The sequence below is a fragment of the Strongylocentrotus purpuratus genome, unplaced genomic scaffold (genome assembly GCF_000002235.5).
Source record: "Strongylocentrotus purpuratus isolate Spur 01 unplaced genomic scaffold, Spur_5.0 spur5_scaffold_13, whole genome shotgun sequence".
NCBI classification, from domain to species: domain Eukaryota; kingdom Metazoa; phylum Echinodermata; class Echinoidea; order Camarodonta; family Strongylocentrotidae; genus Strongylocentrotus; species Strongylocentrotus purpuratus.
The window spans coordinates 8,515,631-8,541,742 of record NW_022145598.1 but is presented as its reverse complement, the minus strand read 5'-3'; the positions used below and the strand labels follow the sequence as shown (position 1 = coordinate 8,541,742).

General features: G+C 42.1%; 2 protein-coding genes across 2 annotated transcripts; one reads left to right on the top strand and one right to left on the bottom strand.

Moving 5' to 3' along the window:
* Positions 1 to 1,362: 1,362 nt before the first annotated feature.
* LOC590238 (nuclear receptor coactivator 6) lies at positions 1,363 to 24,004 on the top strand. The gene is made up of 5 exons (XM_030982834.1): positions 1,363 to 1,479; positions 11,453 to 11,599; positions 12,364 to 19,077; positions 19,724 to 20,323; positions 21,598 to 24,004. The coding sequence occupies exons 2-5, from the start codon at positions 11,488 to 11,490 to the stop codon at positions 21,654 to 21,656; spliced, it is 7,485 nt and encodes a 2,494-aa protein (XP_030838694.1). The 5' UTR covers positions 1,363 to 1,479; positions 11,453 to 11,487; the 3' UTR covers positions 21,657 to 24,004.
* On the bottom strand, positions 5,083 to 9,534 carry LOC115922969. The gene is made up of 2 exons (XM_030982835.1): positions 8,171 to 9,534; positions 5,083 to 6,257 (listed from the first exon to the last, which is right to left on the bottom strand). The coding sequence occupies exon 1, from the start codon at positions 9,511 to 9,513 to the stop codon at positions 8,209 to 8,211; it is 1,305 nt and encodes a 434-aa protein (XP_030838695.1). The 5' UTR covers positions 9,514 to 9,534; the 3' UTR covers positions 5,083 to 6,257; positions 8,171 to 8,208.
* Positions 24,005 to 26,112: the final 2,108 nt, after the last annotated feature.

The following is a 26,112-nucleotide window of genomic DNA, read 5'->3' as shown; positions in this document are numbered from 1 at the left end:
TGCATAAAATATATCATACTAGGTCGAATCATTATATTCGATCCAACTTCGATCTTGTTACTGACGTACATGATTATAATACAAGAAATAGCCGATTCAACTTTAACTTACCAGAAAGAGTAGGTAGTATTGGAAATTCGTTTTATTACAATGCCATAAAACATTGGAATTCCCTTCCCAATGGTGTAAAAGAAATAGGAAACTATGATCATTTTAAGAGGAAATTAAAGGAATATCTAATACTTGACAGTCAGAGAAGAGAAGTGAATCACAATCATGTTATATGATTGAAATTTTTATTCTTCTGTCGGTTCATACTTTTTCATGTTGTATGTACTTATGTTTTCGTACGTTATAGAAATTCTACAAATTCATCATTATTTTCTTCTTCTTCCTTCTCCTCTTTTTCTTCTTCTCCTTCTTCTTTTTCTTCTTGTACTTAATATCATTTCTATCTTTAGTTTAATGTTGTTATTATTATTATTATCTTTAATAAGTAGTTCTTTTAATTTTCTTATCTGTCTGTAAATATTACTATTTTAACTTATTAATTTTATACATGTTTGTAAGGGACCCCACTGGAAATAAGCTCTCGAGCTTTCGTGGGTTATCCTGTTCAAGCTGACTTATTTTTGATCTGTTATTATTGTATATTGTTGTATGTTGGAAGCTTGTCGAATAAATATCAAATAATCAATCAATCCGCTAGCCGATCTCTTTCTCATGACCTACTCATACGTAAACAGACTTCTTATCGCAAAGGTTGGATTGCGTTATCAGTGAGCAGCTTCAAAAGACATTTCGAAGTTCCTTCTGTTTTTCCAATTTTCTTCAGAATGAGGATTTGTGGCGGATTTCCTCGCTTTCACTTTCAAAGTCACAGAAGACCAGTGCTGCCGATCCAAGTCAAGGGCTTGACGTATGGTAGCCCCCCCCCCCCCCATGCACGATATTCATGTTAAAGTGTTAATCAACAAAATGACAATACTGCCCCCCTCCCCCCCCAAAAAAAAGAAGTAAACATTGTTTTTGTGATTGTTTGGCTCAGGGGGGGGGGGGGGTGTTCAGTGATAAAGTGTTCACCCCCTACCGTTGAGTCCCCCCCCTCCACAAAAAAAAATTAGTGCTTAAAAGTTTTTTAAAACCTGTTTTCTACAAGGAGGGCCGGGCCCGTCGCCCCCCCCCCCCGTGGATCCGCCCCTGACTCATCTAACTATGTCTTGCCTAATCAAAAAATCGAGGATTAATGTCAAATTGTTTTTTTTCCCCGCAATTTCTTTTTCTATTAAAAAATATACAAAACAAATTCAGTCGGGTCTCGATATGTCTAGTCTAGGCTAAGCCGAGCGCGCATCGAGCTTTCAAAGAGCAAGGTCAAAGGTCACCATGGCGCGTACGTGAAAATTCTGAATTAAGCCTTTGTCGGTCGGAGAAAAGAACGGAAAACAATGATTTGCCGTCGATGCGTAAGAGTAACAGGTAATTTTCATGACTTATTATCATTATTTATTATCAAAGATGATAATTTTAGTTGTAAGATTGCAATCTTTGATGGGTAATATGAGTATTTTTACCATGTTTTGATGCCCTCTTCAACAAGAAGTCTCAAGTTCAAGACCTGTGCTGGGCCAGCCACAGGCAGCGGACAGCTGGGCGGCTACCGTCGGGGGTCTACGTGCATTGAGCAGGTCTGCTAATGGCATAGGCCTAATGCCCAATCATAATGCCTGGCAATGCCCGCCCGCGCCCGGCCCGGCCCGGCCCGGCGGATCCGGTCCCTTAGCTTGATGGAGCCGAGAGTAAGCCCTAGCTTGGTTGGGTTTATTTACTACGTCTTATACTTTACTTTACTTTAAAAACACGATGTTGTAGGTCTAGACTGTTCATCGATCCAGGATTCTTCCGTGATTACTGCTATTTTGTGGAGGGAGGAGGTTGTGTAAAAGTCATAAGACAATAGACAACACCTAGTCTAGACCGGCTCATACAGAAGGCTTACTGGTACACTCTTTGACCAGTGACTATCAAGTCTATTCTTAAAAGAGTTTACCGACCCAGCTGCCACAACGTTTTCTGGGAGACCGTTCCACAGTTCCACGACTCTATTGCTAAAAAAGTATTTTCTTATAAAGTTATAGGCTATCTAGCCTTGAATATTTCTTTTCAAGTTTTCTAGAGTGACCTCGAGTTCGATCTTCTGTACTCATCTTAAAGGGCATCTCTTGCACAGTGTACAAGCCATTCACGTACTTATACACATCGATCATGTCCCCCCTTTTACGCCTGTGAACAAGAGTTGGAACAACTTAACTAAAATCAAATTTACTAGATAAAGTCTAGACCGAATTTTCCGTCTCTTTCGTTCGTTAGCCTCTTATTGGGGTAGGGTCGGCTCTCTCTTTAGAATTAGAGACCGAAACGGACTATCCCGCGAAATGTGTAAGTTAGGGTTATGTGGGCAAATCAGCACACCAAACTTGCAAAACTTATCCCCGAATTACTCCTTTCACAGGATGCATAGCCGATGCATTTTATATTGTAAATTAGATTAAAACTTAACTAGGGTCTACTTCGGTTCCACTTACCAACTTGACTGAAATAATCCGTTTAATGGTCCATTTTTAAGAAATTATGGGTCAAAATCGATATCCATGATAAAAATCTTGCAGCGGGCGTTTAAACTCTCGCTGCGCATGACGTCATCTAAATCTCAACCCTTCTAGTCTACGCCGAAGGCAAAATGATTATAACGGAAAAACTGTGCATGAGCGACGAGTTCGTAATGACATATGGCTATGCATGTTAGCGCATGTGCTAAGAGAACGCAGAAGTGCAGAAAGTCTTGCGACACTGACCAATTTTGAGCTAAGTTGGAGATCTTTCCGGGGCCCTAAATCTGATTTAATTTTGAGAGTTAAGAAAATTTGTTCAGCTGCTTGATTTGTGCAAGTTTCGTGGCTCGCAAATTATTTTTAAAATTGTTACAGCTGTCGAAACGGCTGTCTGACCGAATACTGGGAATTGACCGAATACTAGGCTTGACCGAATATATGCATCACTTTCAAACACCAAGGCCATTTATGGCCATATTTTTATGCCCCCAAAATTCCACAAAATTTCATTTTACCTCGTGCATATCCAATTTAAATTAGGCCTAGGCTATAATACATCGGTTCCACTTACCAACTTGACTGAAATAATCCATTTAATGGTCCCTTTTCTGGGAAATTGTGGGTCAAAATCGACATCCATGTTGACAATCTTGCAAGACGTATTTTAACTCTTGCTGCGCAGGACGTCATATAAATCTCATCCGTTCTAGTCTACGCCGAAGGCAAAATGATTATGAAGGAAAAACTGTACGCGAGCTACACGTTCGTAATGGCGTTATCACAGTTTTTTCCATGACCTAGCGAGGCAGTTTTCGGCCGCATGAATGTACGTAGTCAGGGAGCGTGCTCCGTGTGTTCGCCCGCTGATGCTATAGCACGGGCTCGCTGTGGTACCAAAAAAAAAGACGCGTGCGGCCAAAGCACGTAATACCCCCCACACGGCCGAAAACTACACCTGCGGGTACGCTGATCAGAAATTGGAATCTAAACTATACAGAGATACGGTGTTAATAATAGTATCTGACTGATAGGATAATACACATGTGGTGAGAAACGGGCCAAAATTAATTTCACCTATGAAAAATAACACAAACTCTGTTATATTGTTAACTTTGGTTTGCCTTTTCACTAAAAGTGAACTAAACAAGGTAAATTAAGCCTGCATTATTTGGCCTCAATTAAACTGAATACACCCTATACAACTGATACGATTGTAAATGGCTGAGTAAAAGTCCAACATATTTTTTTTCTTCAAAAACGATTATTGTTGTTGTGCAATAGTAAGGTTAATGAGATAAAATGTCAAGGTTATTTTTCAAAAGGAATTCAAATCTACATGAGGAAATTCTGACTGTAATGCATTTTCACACGTACACTGTACTGTACATGTACATGTACATGTAAACATACAAGCTTTCCTGAGAAGCTGTTGTTTTCTACCTTCTCTAAATAAAGCACACATCATCTCACATAAAAAAGGTACACAAAAACACACCAAAACAATAGATTATAAATTAATAAAATAATAAAAGTAACATTACACAGATATACAGAGGAGCTAATATTTTGTGAGGAAGGGTCATACTGATTTAAGATATGCATGCGAAAAGGTACATGTTTATATTCTGATGAGTGACTGGGAACTCTCTCATTTGATAAGATTTAGTGACTTGTCATGCTGCCCAAAGGGTTTGCTACTTCCATTCAGTCATGGGAAGGTGTCTATTGCCCAATCAGGAGCAGCACGCGGTTTGTTTCTTTGTTTCAGTGTCCATTGTGAAATTTTGGGCAGCTAACTACAAGGTATGCGCAAATTGGCGCTTAATGTCTATGCGCATCTTCCTGCAATGCCACGCTGCTTTTAATAATAATAATAATCTTTTAAAGTCCACTCCAAATTTTATTAACTTAAACCAAAAATGGAAATTCTTTTTGCCCAATTGATCGTGAGCCTAGCAGCCACTAAGCAGCGCCAGATCGACGCTGCTCTGTTGAACGCCAAACAAGGTAGCAGCAACTCCCGTCTTTTAACGTCTTTTGGTATGACACGGCCGGGGTTCGAACCTACGACCTCCCTGTTGTGAGGCGGATGCTCTACTGACTGAGCCAACCCACCTGTGTTATTCAATGAGGAATGTCACAATAATTCTCTTTGCAAAGCAAAATTCAATGTTTTTGTCAAGAAAATTAGAAAGATTAAATGAAAACTTACCGTTTGAAATTTGATCTTTATTTTATGAGGAAGTTGAAGAGGGAGATTACGTGAGAAGCCCGCTCTAGCATGTAAGTCAATCTTTGAAGCCGAATGGGACTACTAATCCAACAACGTTGTAATCAATAGAAAGATCTCTATAAAAGAAAAAACTCGAACTTTAACCGTTTGGGAGGGAAGCGGAGGGCACGTAATCTCCCTCTTCAACTTCCTCATAAAATAAAGATCAAATTTCAAACGGTAAGTTTTCATTTAATCTTTCTATTTTATTTCGTAAGTCTCGACGGAGACTACGTGAGAATTTAAAGCCAGTAGTCCCATTCGATTCTATGAGCAATTACCTAATTGCATAAACTGGCATAGAGAAACTCTATAAACAGAAAGTAATGCTAACTTACTACTGAATATATATTATAACCTTGCTGTAGGAACACGAGTTCGTATCTTTAGACACTCTATTAATTGCTGTTAAGCACTGCATCCGTAAACTTCTTGCCCTTGCTCTCCAAAGGCCTGTCATAGAACTTTTGGAAAGTATTTTCCTTTGCCCAGCCTGCTTGAGCCAGTATGTCTTTAAGAGGTACATCCATCCTCTTGGCAGTCGACGTGGATGCTGCGCGAGTTGAGTGTGCTTTAAACTCGGTGTTGACACCTGCGCTTCTCATCGTTAATTTTATCCAACGCGAAATTGTTTGAGAAGACGCACGATGATATGGCTTGCGATAGCAAATTAGAAGGAATCTCTCCTGACCCCTAATATCCTTGGTTCGTCGAAGATATTCTCTCAAATACCGAATGACACAAATGCGGCTATCCGCTTTATAAGCCGATACCTGAATGGAGCAACCACTACGCCCAGGTTGATTTTGCTTAAGTTTCTTGTCGAGAACACATTCCATATTCTTGTCTGTCAAATTCATCTTGTCCAAGTTCATATGGTATAATGTTTGAACTCGTTGTGCTGAAGTAAGTGCTAGAAGCATAACCAGCTTGTGTGTCAAATCCTTAAGCGGGAGCTTGGTTGCTGGATATAGCTCCCGTAAGTAGTTCAGTACAATTCCAACATCCCAAGTCTTGGTATATCTAGAAACTGGGGGCCTAAGATGAAAAACTCCCCTCATGAAACGGCTAATAGTTGTGTGCGATCCAACTGTATGAGAATCATTCTCCAGAGTTAAGAAGGAGGCCAATGCACTCCTTGCCGTGTTAATGACACTATAGCCAGCATTGCCATTATAGAACAAATCACTTAAGAATTCTAACACATTCTCAGCTTTTGTCTTGAGTTTGTTTAAATTCCTCTGCTTACAAAATGACTCCCATTTCTTTATGTACACTTTATATTGTCTTTTCGTTGAGTCCTTCCAAGATGCAGAGATGATATCAACAGTTTTTGCGCTCAGGCCTTGTTGTCGGTAGCAGCAGCTCCAAGCCTGCAACAAAGAAGATCAAGATTAGACAAAGGATGAGAGAGGTTTGACACAGGCTGTCTGAGAAGTTTCTCACTTTTGGGTAGGAACAAAGGTTCTCCAATAATCATATCCTTCAAGAGAGGGAACCAAGCCTGTGTAGGCCAATTCGGGACTACTAGTAAGCCTACTGCCTTATCGGCCATAATTTTTTGAATGCATTTTGGGACAAGACAGAAAGGAGGGAAGGCATAGAAATTCAGATTTCTCCAATCTAGTGTGAACGCATCCACTGCCAAGGCATGGGGATCTGGTCTCCATGAAACATAAGTAGACACCTGTGCATTAAGCCTAGAGGCAAACAGGTCTATGTCAGGGATACCGAAATGTTTAGCAATGCGTTCAAACTCCCTTTCATTGAGCATCCATTCTGTCCTATCATTGAATTTACGGGACATAGTGTCTGCTTCAACGTTATCCCGGCCCGCTAAATGTGCTGCTGTTATCCAAATGTCCCTTTCTATACACCAATTCCATATGTGTGTGGCAGCCTCATTACAATGTGGGGATTTCACGCCCCCCATTGCATTGACATACGCTACCGCGGTGGTATTGTCAAGCCGTAAAAGGACATGCTTATGAGACATATTGGAACAGAACGATTTAAGTGCCAGGCCAGCAGCAAGAGTCTCTAAATAATTAATTTCATTACCCTTCGCTATCACTGCCTCTTGACTGTTCCACCTACCCCCCGTATGGGTGGTCATGTTAGTTGCACCCCATCCTGCCCCACTGGCGTCTGAGCGCAATTCCAAATCAGGGTTTCTACGGTTTATCGGCCGAAAAGAAGAGTCAATATGACCAATCCACCAAAGTAGTTCCCTTCTAGCTTTGTCCAAGAGTTTCATGGGCCTATCAAAGTGGCCCCTATTTAGTCTCAATGAAACTATCTTTCCTCTTTCTAGTTCGCGATAATGCAAAAGCCCATATTGAGCTGCCGGAAAAGCTGCAACTAGTTTTCCTATAACCCTTGCAACTTGCCTAATGGAGGGAGTGGCATTTTCAAGTAATGCTGTACATGTTTCCTTTAGTTCTTCCTTCTTATCTGAAGGCAAGGTCACGGTCATGTCAATAGAGTTAAGCACAAACCCAAGGAATTTGATTTCTTGAACCGGTTCTATCACCGATTTAGTGGGATGAATAATGAACCCCAATTCAGAGAGCAGTTCTGAGGTAGCTGTAACCGCCTTTGTGGCCTGTCTGTGAGACCTACCGATAATAAGGGTATCATCTAAATAGCCTAGTACAACATGGCCTGCATTGTGTAGTGAGGCAAAGGCCGGTTTCAGCAGTTTGGTGAATAGGCGAGGAGCAGAGCTAAGCCCATTTGGGAGTGCTTTATATTGCCATAACTGTCCTTCCCAGATGAAACGCAAGTATTTGCGCGACTCTGGGTGAATTGGTACTGAATAGTATGCATCTCGGAGGTCGAGAGAAGCCATGAAACAATCTGGCGATAGCAGTAAAACTGCTGAATTAATGTTATCCATCTTGAAGTGCTGATAGGCTACGCTTTTATTCAATTCAGACAAGTCAAGAATTAGTCGAAGACCCCCACTCTTTTTGGGTCTGGTAAAGATGTTAGAGATAAATTCTCCTTGTGAATGACTACAGCGTTCTATCACATTTTTTGTCTCGAGACTCAGAAGCTCTGAGCTAATTTGTCTCGACTCTAAAGCATTACGCTTGAATGTATGAAAAGGTTTCTCCCTCGAGGGGGGAAATCGAGCCGGATCAAACTCAATTTTGTAGCCTTGAACAGCACTCAAAATGTATGGATCATTGGAAATTGCACGCCATTTATCATGAAAAGACTTTATTCGACCTCCGACAGGCAGTGTGTATTCACTAGAAATAGAAGAACAATTTTGACTCACCTGATCACTGGAGTCAGGTGCCTGTTTAGCGTCTGGGACTACTTTTTCCCTCCTCGGAAAGGCCTGCGTTGGCCCGTCTGGGGTGTTTGAGTGTGTGGGGCTGGTCTGCCCCTCCACGACGGGCGGCGCCCTAAAAAAGGCCTGTTAGTGTTCATGTTACCCGCTCCAGGGTTGTGTCTTGCTGTGTTGGAAAACCAACCAGCATCTCGGGCCTGACGTTTTGCAGCCTCTGTATATCTCCTGTAAGGATGGTAGCTGGGTTTTGGAAAATTTGCGGCACCTCTCATAACACCTGCAGCCGCCTTATGTTGGTCCTGAAGGTCTTTGACCTTTTTGCCCAGTTCATCCCCGAACAGGAGCTTTGTGACCGGGTTAGCCGGCTTGCAAAGATGAGTATAGTTCTTATTCATGTCTGGTCTAATCATGTCTTTTCTCATGCAGTTCATTTCAAAGTTTGCATTACAGAGGAGTGCGAGAGCATCCTGTTGCGTATCAGACATGTTGTGAGAGTCCAAGGTTTGGACGAAAGCTCCGATTCCCTTTGTCAGTGCTTTTTGAATCCGCTGAAGTTTCAAATCTCTGCTACGAGTCTCGGCGGGGAGATTCTCCCAAATTGCGGTATTCACTTTTGGAGCGTCCATCAAAATGCAATTTGCAGGGCATGGGTACTTGGTAGCTGTTTCTTCAATTGTTTTTTCCTCCAAATTATGTCCCATCAAATAAGATGCGGAGTTTGCTAGCTCTGAATCGAGCGGCTTCCCCACGCCTGTTGGCACTGCAAATTTTGCGGCGAAGGAGGGGACCGGAGCGTCGTCGCTGTCAAGCTCAAATCCAGCGGGTTCCTCACCGGGGATTCCTCCGTGTTCCTCACCGGGGTTTCCCCCGTAATCGGCTTGCAGCGGCCCGCTGCTACCCGCTGCCATGTCATGATCATGGTTATCCCAAAATTCATCCGCCGTTGTGAAAACGTTGTCGCCTTCCCGCTGAAAATGCGGATTTTCTGAAGACGTAGACGTAAATGTCTGTTTGGGCAATGCATCTACCACTTTAGTGAGGAGTCCCTCAAAGTGATTCAGCCGCTCTTTGAGCGATTCGATCTCGGGATTTGGTTCCACATGCTTTTTCTTGGAACTACATTTTTTCGGCGTAGTTAGTGAGGTAGACGCTTTTTGCTGAGTCGGCACTGTCGAGCGCTTGGGCTCAGGATGACAGGCTAGTGAAACCCCCGCACCAGGCTTGGCTGGATGCGACGGCACGTTCTCGTTTGCTTTGCCGGGAGCACGCTCCCGCTCGGCCGAGCCCGATTTATCTCCTTCTGACATTTTCTTCTTAGAAGTAGACATGAATTGAAAGTTGTCTAGCAGAATCAGTATAATCCAGAAAATAATCCAAATTGGAAGGGGCTAACTAAAACCCAGAAAAACTGACGAAAAATCGATAGATTGACGAGTCGATTGTAGTTTCCTGCAATCATTGACCACGCGAAGAACGAATTGACTTACATGCTAGAGCGGGCTTCTCACGTAGTCTCCGTCGAGACTTACGAAATAAAATAAGTATTAAACAGAGTTTAATAAGTGACATGAACTGTAGATGTATAAATCCCTGTAAGTTAGAGCTATGATCAGATCGGATGATCGTATCGATGGTTTGGCTCCCGATATCTGTATCGGATCGGCAGATGCTGAGGGAAATCTGATGATTTTTTGTATAGTTAAGTTCTTCCTCGAAAATGTTGGCAAAATTTTCTACAATTTTGAGCACTCTAATACCTTAAATCATTCATACCTTGGACAATTCTCTCATTTGAAATTCTAGTAATCCATGTTTAAAGCTATTTTCATGCCAATAAATGTCAACAATTGGCAAATGATCGGAAGAAGAAAAAAAACTTGCATAGCTGGGATTATTTTGTATTTTGGAGTATTTTTAGACCATGTTTGATATTAATTAAGTGCATTTTCATGACTATGAAGTTTGAAATTAATAATATTAGTCTAAGAGAAGAGAACATACCATTTAGGATTATAATGACAATGAAAAAAAGGCATGCCTACATTATATACAAAGTAAATCTCTGTGTATAAGCCGCACCTTTTTTTACGCCAAAAAAAAAAAAATTTTAGTCGGGGGTCCGCCTTATACACAGATACAAGAAAATATACACTGAATATATTTTTGTTAAAGTGTTGATTTATGCCCCTCCACCTGGCACTGTGCCTGGCAATGTCTCCCAGCTCAGTCATACACAGTATGTCAACTCACCACTCAGAAACTAGAACCTGTACAGTACCAGTATGTCTGGATTTCTGTTTGGACTGAGAGGAAAATTTGTCTGACACATTTAGTTTTAAAAACGACATTGTTACTGTTATTTGTGACAAGTTCACAAGCCCAAATCGGCACCTTCAACTGCACCTCACAGTGAAATAAAGGTCCTAGTCTGCATGCGTTTTTGAACATAGACCTGGCTTGCTGCCTACAGAGTCGACAAAAAAAAATGGGGGTGTCTTATACACAGGTGCGTCTTATGCACAGAGATTGGCGGTAAGCCAAAATGGCGACTCGCATGTTGTCCCAACAGGAGCAGAGCCAAATACACTTAAGTGTATGAATGGTGAAGCTGCAGCTTATATAATAATAACAATAATAATATTCATTTGTAAAGCGCAATAACTATGTGGATATATTCTGCTGCTCTGCAAGAACTCGTAAATGCTGTGCTATATATATACTACAGTATATGAACAAGTGAGTTTTCAGTTTTTATTTAAAATTGTCTAGTGATGGGGCTTTCCTTATTTCTAGTGGTAATTTATTCCATAATCTTGGGGCAGCACAAAGAAATGAGCGGTCCCGAGGGTTACTTTGGTTTTATATGGGGGTATTTGCAACATAAATGTGTCTTGTGTACTACAAAGGTTACGACCATGAGTTTGAGACTTGATATGCAACAATTCATTAACGTAACTAGGAGTTTGACCATTTAGAGCTTTGTAGACTGTCATTAATATTTTAAATGCAGTTGAGTCAATGTGCACATGCTACCTTGTCGTCTGTACTACTTTATTTGCCTGTGGTATTCACAACTTGGTAAATTGTAGAACATAGAGCATGTTTAAAATGTTTCCTTGAAACTGGCAACAGAATTTACTCATGGACAGAACATTTGTTACTTCATGGACATTAGTATTGGATACTTCATTCATATGGGGATTTGCATGAACCAATACAAATATTGACTCCATTTGACCCTGTCTGTTGCATTTCTTTCACCTTCAGACCAATAATTTTCACTCAGGAAGTGCGACACCACGATGGGTTCCTTGGATAAGCTGGTAGTGACCTGTCACGGGCATTACAATGATCCAGAACTGCATTTCAAGTTACACTGGCTCATCAAGCAACTTTCCAATCTAACAGAGACAGGTGAGGATCAAAGTTAATTTTCAACAAGTTTTGAGGGGAATTCTGCTTGGGAGAGATCCCCCCCCCCCACCCTCCCATCCTCTCTGGGGGCCTAATCATAATTTAATCAAATCTTTATGTACTACTAAAAATGTTTTCTTGTTACTCTTGTACTTCATTTGTTCATATGCTTGGAATTCGAAATGTCAAAAAACGTTTGCCAAATGGTTTTGAACAGCTTTTTATATTACCTAAAGTCTATTGGGACAGATGAGTATGGTAAAATCAGTCACCCAAATATTTTTACTTTTTTGAAGCACTTCATGATCATTTAAAGCGCCATTTAAAAAAAATAAAAATTTATTATGGGCGTTCCTAACTCAAGCTATGCTTTCCAGGTTTTCTCCTCCTTCCGTATCTGAATTATTTACTATATACTTTATGTTGAAATAATTGGTACATATATCATGTATACAGTGTGTTTCATATTGTAATGTTGAGAAGGAAATAAATGTTAATAAATACCAAATACCAAATATCATAGACACTGATAACATGTAGAGCTTGCATCTCAGATTTGTAAACGTGGAAACATTGTTAAACAATGCCTTTAACTTTTATGTACTATGTTTTTATGATGCATGAAATATCAATTTCAATTTCAACTCATGCTCCAGTCCTCGTGCGGGCATAAAGATATTCCATTGTATTCTTTGTTTGTACAGTGTATATCTTATTAAGTATTCTTCATGTTTTTTTTCTCCTTTTGTTTACCCTTACTGTAGAAACGTTATCCGTTCATAAAGTGGAGCCATGGAACAGCATCAAGGTAACATTCAACATTCCACGCCACGCTGCCACTCATCTTCGATCACTGGCCCAAAATGGAGATCCATCTCTAAGAAACCTAGGAATTTTGTCTGTGCAACTGGAAAATGGAAATGTCATTGACTTGAACACCGGACCGCCACCTCCACCACCTCCTGCACCGGTTGCCCAGCAGCAACAGCAGCAGCAGCAGCAGCAACAGCAACAGCATGTTCAACAGCCTCAGCAAGCACCACCACAGCAACAACAAATTCACCATCAGCAGCAACATCAACAACAACAACAGCAGCAGCAACAGATGCAAGCGCAGCAGTTTCAACACCCTCAGATTCAGCAACAGCAACAAGTGGCACAGGCTCAACTAAATCAGAATGCAGGCTTTCCATCTGTTCTCGGACAAAACCAAGGAATAGGCATGAACATGAACGCCTCGCCTCAGGCTATGGCCTCCAGAATGGGTATGACACCTTCTCCGGGGCCAATGGTTATGCATGGAAACCCTGTAGCACCTCCTTCTCAATCTCCTGTACCTCAGGCCATGAACAGGGGCTTCAGTCATAACACTAACCAGTTCCAGCAAAGAGGGGGCTTTCCCCCAAGACCAACTACCCCAACAGCTCAGTCTATGTCGCCCAATCCGATGAGTTCAATGGCCACGTTGGCACAAGGACATAGTGTGCCTCCTAATACACATCTCACTCCAAGCAGTATGATGCAGGATAGCAACCAGCCGGGGAATATGTTCCCTTGGGGTTTGACTGGCTTTCCACAGAGAGGACAACAACATCAACAGCAACAGCAGCAGCAGCAACAACAACAACAACAACAGCAACAACAACAACAACAACAACAGTGGAACCAAATGCCATTCCAGCCTCAGCAGTCTCCACAGCAGCAACAACACCAGCAACACTTGCCATTTCCTATGCATCAAGGTATGTCGCTTGGAATGGACATGGCTGCAAATCAAACACTACCTAGTTCAATGGGAAACACACAGCAGGCTGGAATTCCGTCACGGCCTCAACCTCCTCCTCCAGCTCAAGTGAAAAAGCCAGCCCCTAAGAAAAAGCGCAAGAGCAAGAAAAAGCAGAACCATCCTCAAATTCCACTGCCACCACCACTAATGCCTCCCGACCCACGAACTATGAACAATCCCCCTCCTCCGCCTCCTTCTCAAGACCCACTTCAGCAGAGTAAACCACCCAATCTAGCTTTGCCTCCGAGTCTCATGAATAATCCTCTCAGTCCAGATGCACCTTCTGTGCAGTCCAGAGTGATGCAGCCTCCTCTGCAATCAAGTGCAATGCCTATATCAACGTCGTCTGGGCCAGTTCCAGAATCTCTCCCCTATTCCCAATCCCAATCACAGGTCACGACTGCGATGTCAACATTCCCTTTCTCTGATACTTCAGGTTCTAAGTTGCCAATGCCTCAAGGAACAACAATCCAGCAGAGCCAAACAGGACAGGCCCAAATTGGACAATCTGACATGTTGTTTACTCAAACCCAGCAACTCCAAGTGCCTTCGTCACATGGACAGCACGCCCAAGTTGCCAATATACCACAAAATTTCATGCCAGGACATCACTTATTAGGTCATCATAACAAGAAATCTGTAACTGCCTCTTTGACAAGCCCTTTGCTTGTCAATCTCCTACAGAGTGACATCACGGCTACGCAGTTCTCATTTTCATCAGAAGAGATTAAGAGTACCAATGCTTCAGCAATAACCACAGGTGGTGTAGCAACGTCAAGAAATGAACACACATTACAGCAGTTGCAGCAACATTTGCAACAGCAACATGCACAGCAACAGCATCAATTACAGCAGCAGGTGCATCATCAGCTTCAACAACAGCAACATCAGCAGCATCAGCAGCAACAGTTACAACAAATCCAGACCCAGCACCCTGAACTTCAGAACTTGAATCCTCAGCAACAACAGCAACTGCAGCAACTCTTCGCTAATTCAGGACAACCACAAGCAACCAATGTCCCTGGTCAACCACCATTTCCTCAACAGACCCATTCCAATGTACCAAACCAGAGTGTTGCTCCCTACTCCATGTCATACCCTCAGCCAATCTTCAGCACACCACCCATTCAGATGGGTTCTGCAGGTCCTACACCTACAAGTAGTTTACCTGTTTCAACATCAGCAGAAAAGGTTACATTGTCAACAACAGCAGGATTCCCTGTAACATTGCCAAACCAGATAGGACCAGGTTTACCAGGCTATCCTCCCACTAGACCAGAATTAAGAGCTATCCCTCGAGGCCCAAGTCCAAGAATGTCTATTCCTGTGCCATCTTTACACTTTGATCCAAGCAGGACACAGTCACCACAGGTACCTCCCTCAGTTGCTGCTCTTATTTCAGCAAGATCTCAATCATCGTCACCTCCAGGAGCGGGACCAAGACAGCAGACACCACCTATTGGAGGAAGGATGGCATCTGGATCTGGATATTTGCCTCCACCAATTGCAACATCCAGTATTGCTACAGATGTTCCTAAAACAACTGCATTTCATCAACCAACCTTCACTACCGGTTCCGGAAGTTCATTTTCTGCAGCAAGTGCTACTGTTCCTCCAGCAACCACTTCTCATGTCCAGACCACAGCCAGTAGCATCATGCAGAGCGCTGTTCACAAGCCTGTAAAGGAATCAGATAAACCAGTTGCAAGTGTTGAAAAGATGGAAGAAGATCACTCTTTTGATGAGGAATCTGCGATGGCATCCATGACTGAAGCAGAAAGAGACACATTTGCAATGGCAGCAAGGATAGTTCAAGAAGTGAAAGATGAAGAAGAACAGAAATTCAAAATGGTAACTCCACCCACTAAAACAACACCTTCGCAAAAGAAGAAACAAAAAACTGCCTCGACGTCTCGTCAGTCTCACCTGCTCTCTCAACCCTCTGCAAAAATTTCTTCCCCAATGAGCCCCAATCCTCCAGCTCCACCACCTCCTCCAAGTACCCGAGAGCTCTTGGGTAACATCTCGCATCCCATTAGTGGGGGACACATTAACAAAGGAGAGACTCATTCTTCTAATTTTTCCAATATTCCTTTTTCTAGAGGATTCCTTGGAAGTTCAAATTTTCCTCCAGGTGGGGCGCCACCCACAAACAGCCCATCATCTCAAGGCTTAGTTCAACGATTTGTAGGGAACCCAAGGGGTAATATGTCAATTCCTCCTCCGCGAATGGCAGCTCCACCTGCGGTTTCTTCTACGCAACAATTTACTGGACAGAATGTGAATGTACCTGTAACCTCCATGATTGCTGGTGGAGGCATGGCGAATCCTGTTATTGGGCAAGAGAGTGATCTGAACTTCGGTCAACCTCCTGTAAGCAGAAGTCTATCAAGGCCTGCAACAACAACGCAAATTACAACTACAGATGGTATTCAGACGATCGATAGAATGGTAGACCTAAGTAGGCAAATGGGCTTTGGTTCAATGAGCGTTGCTGATCAAGTGCTTGGTGCTCAATTACCACAGATGGCTAAAACAGAACAACATTCTTTTCCACCTGGAAGTCAGATGTACCCCTCTCAGGTTACTTCTCACCCGACAAATCCTACAATGGCTGGTCCAACTCCAAGCATGTTGCAGGCATCACATGCACAAGGTGATAACTCTAGCAATCAACCTTTCAACTGGCCTTTAGACTTTCCACCATCAACATCATCAAGCTTGACATCGGAAGGGCTGCGTTTCATGGAAAAACTAGCAAATAATCCAAGAGAAAGCCAGTCTGTGCGTTCAACATCCAATCCCCCGGCGTATGGCGCTCAAGGCAGTGACCCATCTGGGGCTGAAAAGAAAGATGATAAATCTCATCTCAAGGCATTACTAAGTGAAATCAATGTTGCCCCACAGATTGCTTCAACTGCTTCAACTACTGTGCACCAACCTGTAACTTATGTGACAACTCATTCATCAATCCAAGGACAGAGTATGCAGCCTGTACTCTCAAGGGTAGTAGCCCCAAGCCAAAGTCCCATGCTTAGCCAAAGACCGACAGACGTTCAACCTAAAGCAGAGGTCAGGTCAGAAGTAAAGCAGTTACTACAAGAAGATATTATGATGAGTATTGCACAAGCAGCAGCAACAACCCAAATTGCTTCTGCTTATACTGCTGGAAGTGCAGTCGAAGAATCATCTAGCAATAAAGCATCTGTTCCAGGAAGTGTAGTAGTTAAGAAAGAAGGACATGAGCAAACCCTCAAACAAGACGACATGCCTATCCTAAAGCCATATGGAGGCTTGTCAAGTCAAATGCAGGATACCATACATATGCCTAGATTAGCAGGAACGGGAAGGACCCCTGCAACTTCTGATCCAAACCAAGCAATAATACCAGGTGTTCAACAAACTGCATCTCTACCAAATGTGCCTGCAACAATATCAGGTTCTGTGCCCTCGCATTCTTCTGTTTCTAGTCAGCAAATGAGGAGAACACCACCAGCAACAATTGCCTTGACTCCTCCTTCAGATAGTCTTCACATTTCTACTGTTGAGCAGCAGAAAATGCATCCACAAGATCTTCACCCTGTTCCAGGGGTGTCACCAACTAACCAAACTGGGCTTCCTACAATGCCTGGCGTGTCTCAGTCACAAGTTGGAGAACCTCCTATGGATCAGGTTTCCAAAGTGCAGTCATCAGAGGCAAAGTCTCCTGGGGCAGCAGCTGAGCGAAGTCTTCGACGTCAAAGAAGTATCAGCCCCCAGAGTGAGCGAGCCTTCAGCAGTGCCAGTGCATTGCTAAGTTCTATCGCAAAGTCAGCCAGTGGACGAACAGTTGGGAGTACTACTGGGAGTACGGACAAACTTTCTTCCTCGGGAAGCAGTGTAGGGAGTGGTGGTGGAAAGCAATCACCTGTTATATCAGAGCCACTCAGTATTTCTCCATCTCCAACACAAGCACCACCAGTGACCTCACCCATGCCAATTCTGCAGCCTCAACTAGCTGAAGCTCTTGGAAGTATACCTGACTCAGCTGATCTGACTAAACTTGCCACATCTGCCATTCGTGGTTTGAGTCCACCCCGTATTCATGAGGAAGAAATCAAGCCACCTCCACAACACGCCTTAGACTTTCCTGCTCTGAAACAGCGGAGAAGGCGCTCGTCCAGTGGTAGATCGTTGACCCCACCTAGGTCAGGTACACCTCCTGCAAGCTACAGACAAGGTATGATGGGTAGTTCCACAATGATGAGAGGGGGCACACCTCCAGCACAGACTGACAGGAGGCACTCACCTACAGTTCTGGGAGAAGTCATGGGTGGTTCTCCACATGGTATGAGGTCCTTGATGCCAATGCCTCAGAGAATGATGTCCCCTGTAAATGAATATGGCCCTTATGGTGGACACATGATGAAGAATATGCATCAGCATAATGCATTTCAAGACCAGTTTCCAGGACAGATGCATGGTACCTCAAATCTTCCACCTGGCTTGATGGAGTTACAAGGACAGCATCCCATGCCTCCACATTTTATGGGAGGCGGAATACCTGGTAATGTTCAGCACTCATCTCAGCCTGTCACAACATCACTGCAGCAAGGGCAAGCTGGAGCTCATCAGCTTGCATCAAACATGACAGAGTCTCCTACATTGACTCATCCAAGTGTGACCACACAAGGAATTATACAAAGCCATCCAACAAATGTACACCAGACTTTTGCCAGAGGACCTCCAGGCAGTCCAAGATCAGGGCAGTTTGATCCATCATCTGTTCCTGCTAGAGCTCCTCACACTTCTCAGCAGCTCCCAGGGAATATCGACAGTGGAGCCATGCAGCCACAGAGTCGAAATGAAGTACTGGCAAGTGTCCTGGGTCAACAGCAGAGTGCTGTGCAACAGGACTGGTCTCAGAAAAGTGATTCCACTGGAAGTCTTGGGAGAGGTTTCCAAGGCCAAATACCACAGTCTACAGTTACCACACCAAGTCAGGTCCAGCTGTCAAGGTCCTTCCCCCCTGAAGCAAAACTTACAGTTCTACCCACTCAACTCAATGTAGAGAGCAGTAGTCAGCCAGGACAGGCTAACAATGCTGCAACTGCAGCAACAACAGAGTCATCAATCCAGTCATCTATGGTTGCCGCTCAAAGTACAGTTTCAGAAGCTGTTACGAATCCTTCACAGGATACTGTTCCTGCTATGAAAAATGCTGAGAACATTGCTTCGCAGTCATCTGCTTTGCCTGCAAACCCCATGGTGTCTTCTGCTCAACAAAATGTAACAACAGCAGGGCAAGATACCAAGGCACCTTATCCTGGTAGCGCACCTGCTCCACCTCCTCAGCATCATCAAACTTCAGAAACTCTCAGTTCTGCAAGTACTGTCCTGGATGCCATCAACAAAGCGCAGATCACTCCCGAACTCTTTACACCAGCCACCTTAACCACAACCACCTTGCCTCCAGAAACCCAAGTGACCAGCGCCCAAGTGACCAGCGCCCAAGTGACCAGCGCCCAGGTGACCAGCGCCCAAAGCTCTGAAACTGCAAGCCTACCGGTGCATCAAATGCTGCATTCAGATACAGGGCCACCAACCCCTGTCCATATGGAATTAGCAAAGGACCAGGCTGCCGTTACAAATACTATTAAGAGTGAAGAAGAGCCCACTCTTCCAGTATTGACCAGAGAGATGAGTGACCCTAGTGAGTATTTTTCCTGTAATGTTCGCCTCGAAAGCAAATACCGTATGTACTGGCAAATTGTTAAAGTTATCAGAGACATGTATGGGAGAGGGGGGGGGGGGGGTGGGCTTCCAACTTTTTTTCAGTCTTAGCATCTGATGAATATTGCAATTAAGATCCTCTGAAATGAAATATATTTCTCATCAAATTTGCAATGGACCTCATGAAAAACATGTACTTGCTTGAATATTGGGTTGGAACATGTCTCACAGGCTCTGGAGGTAACACAAGTGCAATAGAGTAATGTGTCTGTAGTCTTTGTGCACTATTAAAGATGTAGAGCAATAGAATGTGGTGATTTACTGGCAAAAACACTTGTTCATCCTAAATGAGAAAGGGGAGAGTGTATAATGTATATTTGTCATTGTATGAATTGTGCACATGCTTATCTGTAACTTAACAATAGGACGTAAGGTGATGTCATTAAAAGGGATCACTTTATGTAAAAATAAAGTTGGTAGTAAATAGTCAATTTAGGATAAATAGAACCTACAGTGATCGGAGTGAAGTGAAAACCCAAACAATCATTTTAGAATTTTAGAATTGACAAAACTCATCTCACGACTTTGTATTAAACCAATGTATTTTTGTTCTCTACTTCATTAAGGCCCCATTGCTGAGAAAGAAGAAAGCTCTCTATCCAAACAACCAGACTCTGTACAAGGCAGTGCAACCCCTGAGATACCTACTCTATCATCGGAAAGCAAAGACAAAGGTATGCTACAGGACGCAACAGCAAAGCCACCATCAGAGACACCATCGGACACACCAAAGCCTGCACCAGAGGCATCGGTGTCCCTTGAGACGTCTGAGGAAATGGACAAAGCTCCAGAGGATCAACCTGAGTATCATGAAGAAGCAATAGAAGCAACATCATCTGGAGAGGGTTTCCTGATGAGAGAAATGTCGCTTCCAGACCATGAAGACACCGACTCCACCAGCTCGCGTTCCGAGACTCCTAAATCCTACTTATCGGAACCGCCCCCGGAGGATACGTCCCCAAGCGTTAGGACACGTCGGTCCGGTCGAAAGTCTCCAGGGGCAGCCACAACTCCAGGTCTTGAGGGTGGTCCAATGGGAACCAGAACCAGGAGCACCAGTGGTTCTTTGACATCTGCTGCTGCCATGGCAGATAGGGACGCTGATGGCATGTCTGACCAGGATGGGGTGACAACAAGGAAACGCAGCTCGAGACACAATGCAAAAGGTAAATTTACACTCTTTAGGTTGCCCAATGTTGTTGACTGAGAGCCTGGGCCTGTATTCCTTTCAATACTTAAGTACAAAATTTAAGCTTTTTACTTAGTAGTTGGCTTAGATAAAATACTTAGTCAATTTCGGTATTCAATTCAATTTTTTGGCTAAATATTTTACCTAAATTTAAGACAGCTTAAGCCAATTATTTGGAGGCCTTGACTGGCAAGCATATGGTTTTCTTACGCAGTATTATAACGTGCGCACAATTATATCAGCGTGCATTTATTGCAACACATTAGTTCGCTTTACTTTTGATTGACTGTGTGATGTCACAATGCTTATCAGTTAGTATTTTACTTAGATTTTGTCTTACGTAAGTATGAGTCTAAAATGGGATTTGAATACAAGATAAGTAAATTATAGCTTAGCCATTAGCACTGAATGAATGTTTTACTTATGCTAAGTATTGAATTGAATACCGGCCCTGATGGTAATTAATTATCTCGTCACCTTGAAAACAAATCCCATCCTGTTCTGTCTCCCAACTGTTGCTGGATAAAACCTTTTATGGTAGAACTTGTTAAACCAACAATTAAATGTTACAAAACAAGTCAACTGACCAACTTTGTCTAGTATTCCATCTATCAAGCACATTTAACAGCCACCACTCACCATACACCTGTTCTGTGACTTATTTTTGAAAGAAATTGAATAGGATAAGATTTGAAAATTTAAAGATTCCATTTTTTCTTGATAGAAATCCAAAATGGCCTCATGATTAGAAATATTTGAATTACGGACTCCTCACCGAACCCTAATTTTTTCTTTCATGGTCATTCTTTGTAACGTCATTTTTCGTTTAGCCTGTTGCCAGTCTCATTGATGTGACTCTGGTATTAGCCTTTGAGTCAGAGAAGTCCTAATCAGAAGTATCGTAGTCGAGTGGTTTAAGCACTTGACTTGAAATTCAAAGGTCGTGGGTTAGATCCCCGACACGGCACTAACGTCCTTTGGCAAGACATTTGCCACTCAATACCTAAGAGAGAAATGGGGACCCAGTAGGATGACGAAAGCATTTGTGTTTCATCATCCTACCAGGTCCCCAGTTCTCTCCTGGGTATGGAGTGGCAAATGTAGATTAATGCCTGACCAAAGGACATTAGTGTTGTGTCCGGGATCAAGCCTACGGCCTTTGCATTCAAGTCCAGTGCTTAAACCACTCGACTACGCCACCTCTTATTAAACAGATATTGTTTGATTTCCTCATTTCATTCTTCGTTGCAGCGGAGATGTACTATGGACCAATCCCAGCCTACAAGAGAAGAAAACCCAATCAGAAATAAACGGAGAACAAAACTTTCCTACTTCTTATTGTGAGCTGCATGCCGAGGCTGAAGACCCTATGGAAGAATGACCCTGTACAGACGATGAAAGGTCAATGGACTTTTTATGCTACTGTGGAACTTCTTTATGGAGAACACATTTATAAAGTGGAACCTCGTTATAATGAGGTTCTTTGGACCGTGGAAATTACCTTATATTAGGGTAAAAACCCCAAAAGAATATAAAGAGCTGGGACCAGCAAATTTTACCCCACTATAACAGATACCTTGTTTTATCAGAGTTCTTTGTAATGGGGTTCCACTGTAGCAAACTTTCATTGAAATAAAGTAATTTTGCCAGCCCCAGATATTGTCTTTTTTAGGGGTTGGTCTTGTCATTATCGTGTTTTTTTAGCCCTGATACAACAAGATTTCAAAGTGACGAGGTCATTGGGTAATTTTCTTTTTCCTAGGGTGTTTAATAATAATAATATTTAATTTATGATAACAAGGATCCACTGTGAAGTGGTGTATTTGTTTTTTGTATTCCCTGTAAAGGTGCTGGTAGTTATGAATAAGTTGCACATGAGAGGCCACATGGTCATTTGTTGATTTATGCTCATTTGATAATTCTAAACCAGATAAATATTCTTATGTAAAGTCGGTTATTATATGCCGAAAGAAAAAAGGATCTATCTAGATATAGCAATCATGGGGCATTGTTAAATAAAATGTTGAATATAAATAAATTTTTGATAGATACTGTGTTTTGACAGTTAATATTTTGTGTAAAAAGAATCGTAATACAAGAGAAGCAGTGTTATTGTTTTATTTCAATTATTTATCACCTTGAAAAGTAAATTACCCTTATTTTCAGAAGATCATGGCTAAAATTGTATATTGCGTAGCAAAATAATATTGTTACAACAATCGCCAAGTAAACATTTTGAGGGGGAGGGGGGCTACATTTCTAATCTTTTATAACCCCACTACCTCCTGCATTTGTTGTTGTAGATTTTGATTGCTTCGGTGGTAAAAAAAATGAAGTGTCACATCAGGGATTCAAAGGTCGTGGAAAAACCAGGAAAGTCATAGAGAAATGACAAAATTCTCCTAAGTCATTGATATTGTGAGGGGAGGCGGAGGCAATCGCAAACAATAAATAATATATATCACTGTGTGTTATTTGTATACCACTTGGATGCCGCAACCAATACCAAAATGGTACTTATCTTTTCAAGGAAAAAGGCAAAAATAGATCATGGAAATTCATTGAATTTAGTACCTTAATTTCTCTGTGGAACCTTGGATATATATTTTGTGAGACCATGTTTTTTACCACCAAGGCAACAAAAGACACCTTTTATGCTGCCAGACATAAACACCCTCTCCCCCCCCCCCCAAAAAAAAGGAAGATGAGGCAGAGAAGCAACCGTTATGTTTGAGGCCTGATAACCAGTTTACTTGTGACCTTAAATGTTTTGATACATGTTATTGAAAATGGTGCCAAATGGTGAAGAAAATTATTAATGGTTGTTGACAAATGTAATTTTGGGTACATGGTTTGCAACCATTCATGAATTCACGACACTAATTTCCTTTTTATGTAAATGTACCTACACTGTTTGTGGAACACATAGAGAATCCTTATAAATGTATTTTTACTTGTAAATACAATGTCTGACAAAATATGGAAGCTTGGAGAGAGAGAGAGAGAGAGAGAGAGAGAGAGAGAGAGAGAGAGAGAGAGAGAGAGAGGGGAATGAGAGAGACTTAATGTAAATATTTATCCAGTGGGCATAAATCATGAATTTCCAATGTGAATTCAAGAGCAGGGGCCAGAATGTTCAATAATTGTTCATTTTTTTGTCATTGTTTTGTGTTATTTAGTACTTTTTTAAATGCAGTCAAACAGTAAAAACATGGGTTCAATGAAAATAAAGAGCCCGTGTAGATGGAAAAGCAAAAAAAGAATTGTGAAATTGCATGGGTGGAAGAAGAAAGAAGAATAAGAAAGCTAGGGAGTATGCAAAGAGAAAGGAAAATTCAAGCTAGAATTTTAGAACTAGACTATAGTAAATATGTCTGTATTATTTTTGTGTTGTCTTTCTTGATTATGTGAATGTCTTTTCTTTTCATGCTATGTCCTCACTGAAATGTCATTTTCTTTTTTAATAATGCATTTAAAGTATTAGTATTATTTGCACAGTGTTTGATATTTTGTGGTGCATGTTTATATTCTGTCAATTGTATTTGCCATTTAATTCATTCATTTGTAGAAGTGTGCATTATTACATGTAAGGAAGCGCAAGTGCTTTTCACTTGTCAATGGGGAAGATTTTGAATAAAAATGTTTCTATGAAATGTCATTTCTGTTTTCTAGAGCAACAATATATGAAATACATAGCAACACTTTAGAGTACAGAAGCTGTGACATCATAAACATCTATTTTTAGAATTTCTCAATTTGAACTTTATTTTCAGAAAGAGCATCAAAATAATGTCCAAATGTTGAAAATCAATTGAATATGGCTGCGATATGCTCATCCGAATGAATTAATTTCAATAGGAAATCACTGTTATTATTAACCAGAGCAAAATAAGAGTGATTTCATATTGAAATTAATCCATTCGGAAGGGCATATCACAGCCAATACCAGTACTCAAAATATTCAATTGGTTTTCAACATTTGGACATTATTTTTGTATGCTCTTTCGGGAAACGAATTTCAAATTTGGAAACTCTAAAAATAGTTTTTTGATGACATCACACTTGACCACTCTATAAAGACTTGATCAGACGATGCGGTAAACCACCAAAAAAGAACCCACAGCATTTTTTTTACGTGTAAACTGAGTGCATGCAACAAAACTTGTGCATATTCACCAAGCTTTGTTGCAAGATGCTGAAATGTGAATGGTGTTCCACTTTACGTCATCTTAAACAAATTTCGGTGGTTTTGCCACATCCTATCTGAACAAGCCTGAGGTAGAAAATAGGTACAGGAGAAAAACAGGAAGAGAGAGTGAGACGGAGAGGGAGAGAGAGGTCGGTCAAGGGGAAGGAAGAGAGGAGGGGGGGGGAGAGATGGAGAGAGGATTATGAGAAAAGGGAAAGAGAGGGGGAGGGGGAGAGAGGATTACAAGAAAAGAGGGTAATTGGGAGGAAAGTGAGACAGGGGAGGGAGTGAGAGAGGTCACGGGGAAGGAAGAGGGGGGGGGGGGGATAGAGGACGGTAAAGTATGAGGCAACAATATACAAGGAACGGGTGGTAAGCTTTAAGGGAGGTAGAGAGAGAGAGATGAGAGAGGTCAAGGGGAAAGATGAGAGGGGGAGGGGAGAGCGAGAGGATTATGAGAAAAGAAGGGTGAGATAGAGGATGGTAAAGTATGGGGGAACTGAATATAGGAGGAAGGGGTGGTAAGATTAAAGAGAGAGGAGGGTGGAGATAGGAGAGTGGAGAGATGGGAATATGAGAGGGCAGCGAGTGGAAACTAGAGAGACGGGGAGAGGGAGTGAGAGAGGTCGAGGAGAAAGAAGAGGGGGGGGGGGGGGGGGAGAGGAATACAAGAAAAGAAGGGAAAGAGATAGAGGACAGTAAAGTATGGGGGAACTGAATATAGGAGGAAAGGGAGGTAAAGAGAGAGAGAGGAGGGTGGAGAGATGGGAATATGAGAGGGCAGCCAGTGGAAACTAGAGAAAGAGAGGGATGAGAGAGGTCAAGGGGAAGGAAGAGAGGATTACGAGAAAAGAAGATGAGAAAGAGGAGGGTAAAGTATGGGGGAACTGAATATAGGAGGAAAAGGAGGTAGAGAGAGAGAGAGAGGAGGGTGGAGAGATTGGAATATGAGAGGGCAGCGAGTGGAAACTAGACAAAGAGACAGGGAGAGGTCAAGGGGAAGGAAGAGAGGGGAGAGAAGGGGGAGAGGAATACGAGAAAAGAAGGGAAAGAGATAGAGGACAGTATGGGGGAACTGAATACAGGAGGAAAGGGAGGTAGAGAGGGCAGAGAGAGAGAATGGAAACTAGAAAAAGAGAGGGATGAGAGCATTAGAAAGGGTTATGGCACATATTACGAGAACAGTACCAACATATTAATTATTGATTAGGAAAATATCTACCGTACTTTATTTAATACTTGGATGTATTAATGAGAACAAAAAACCATGTAAGCAATAATTGACTAGAAGAATCTAGTAATACACATTCAGATGGATCCTTGTTAAAATGGTGTTGGATCCGAGGAAAACAGCAACACCAATATATACCTCTTCTACATTGGTAAATTTATCACTATCATTGACATGTCAACTAGACCTCAAAGAGTAAAGATTAGGAGGAAAAGTGGTGGGGAGGGGGGGGGGGTGGAGCTGAGGGATTCGGAGTTGATAGCCAACTCTTATACCCTTATTGGTAGCATTTAACAATTATATAGTACTCTAAAACGAAAGGGAGAACAAGAAATGTGTGAAGATA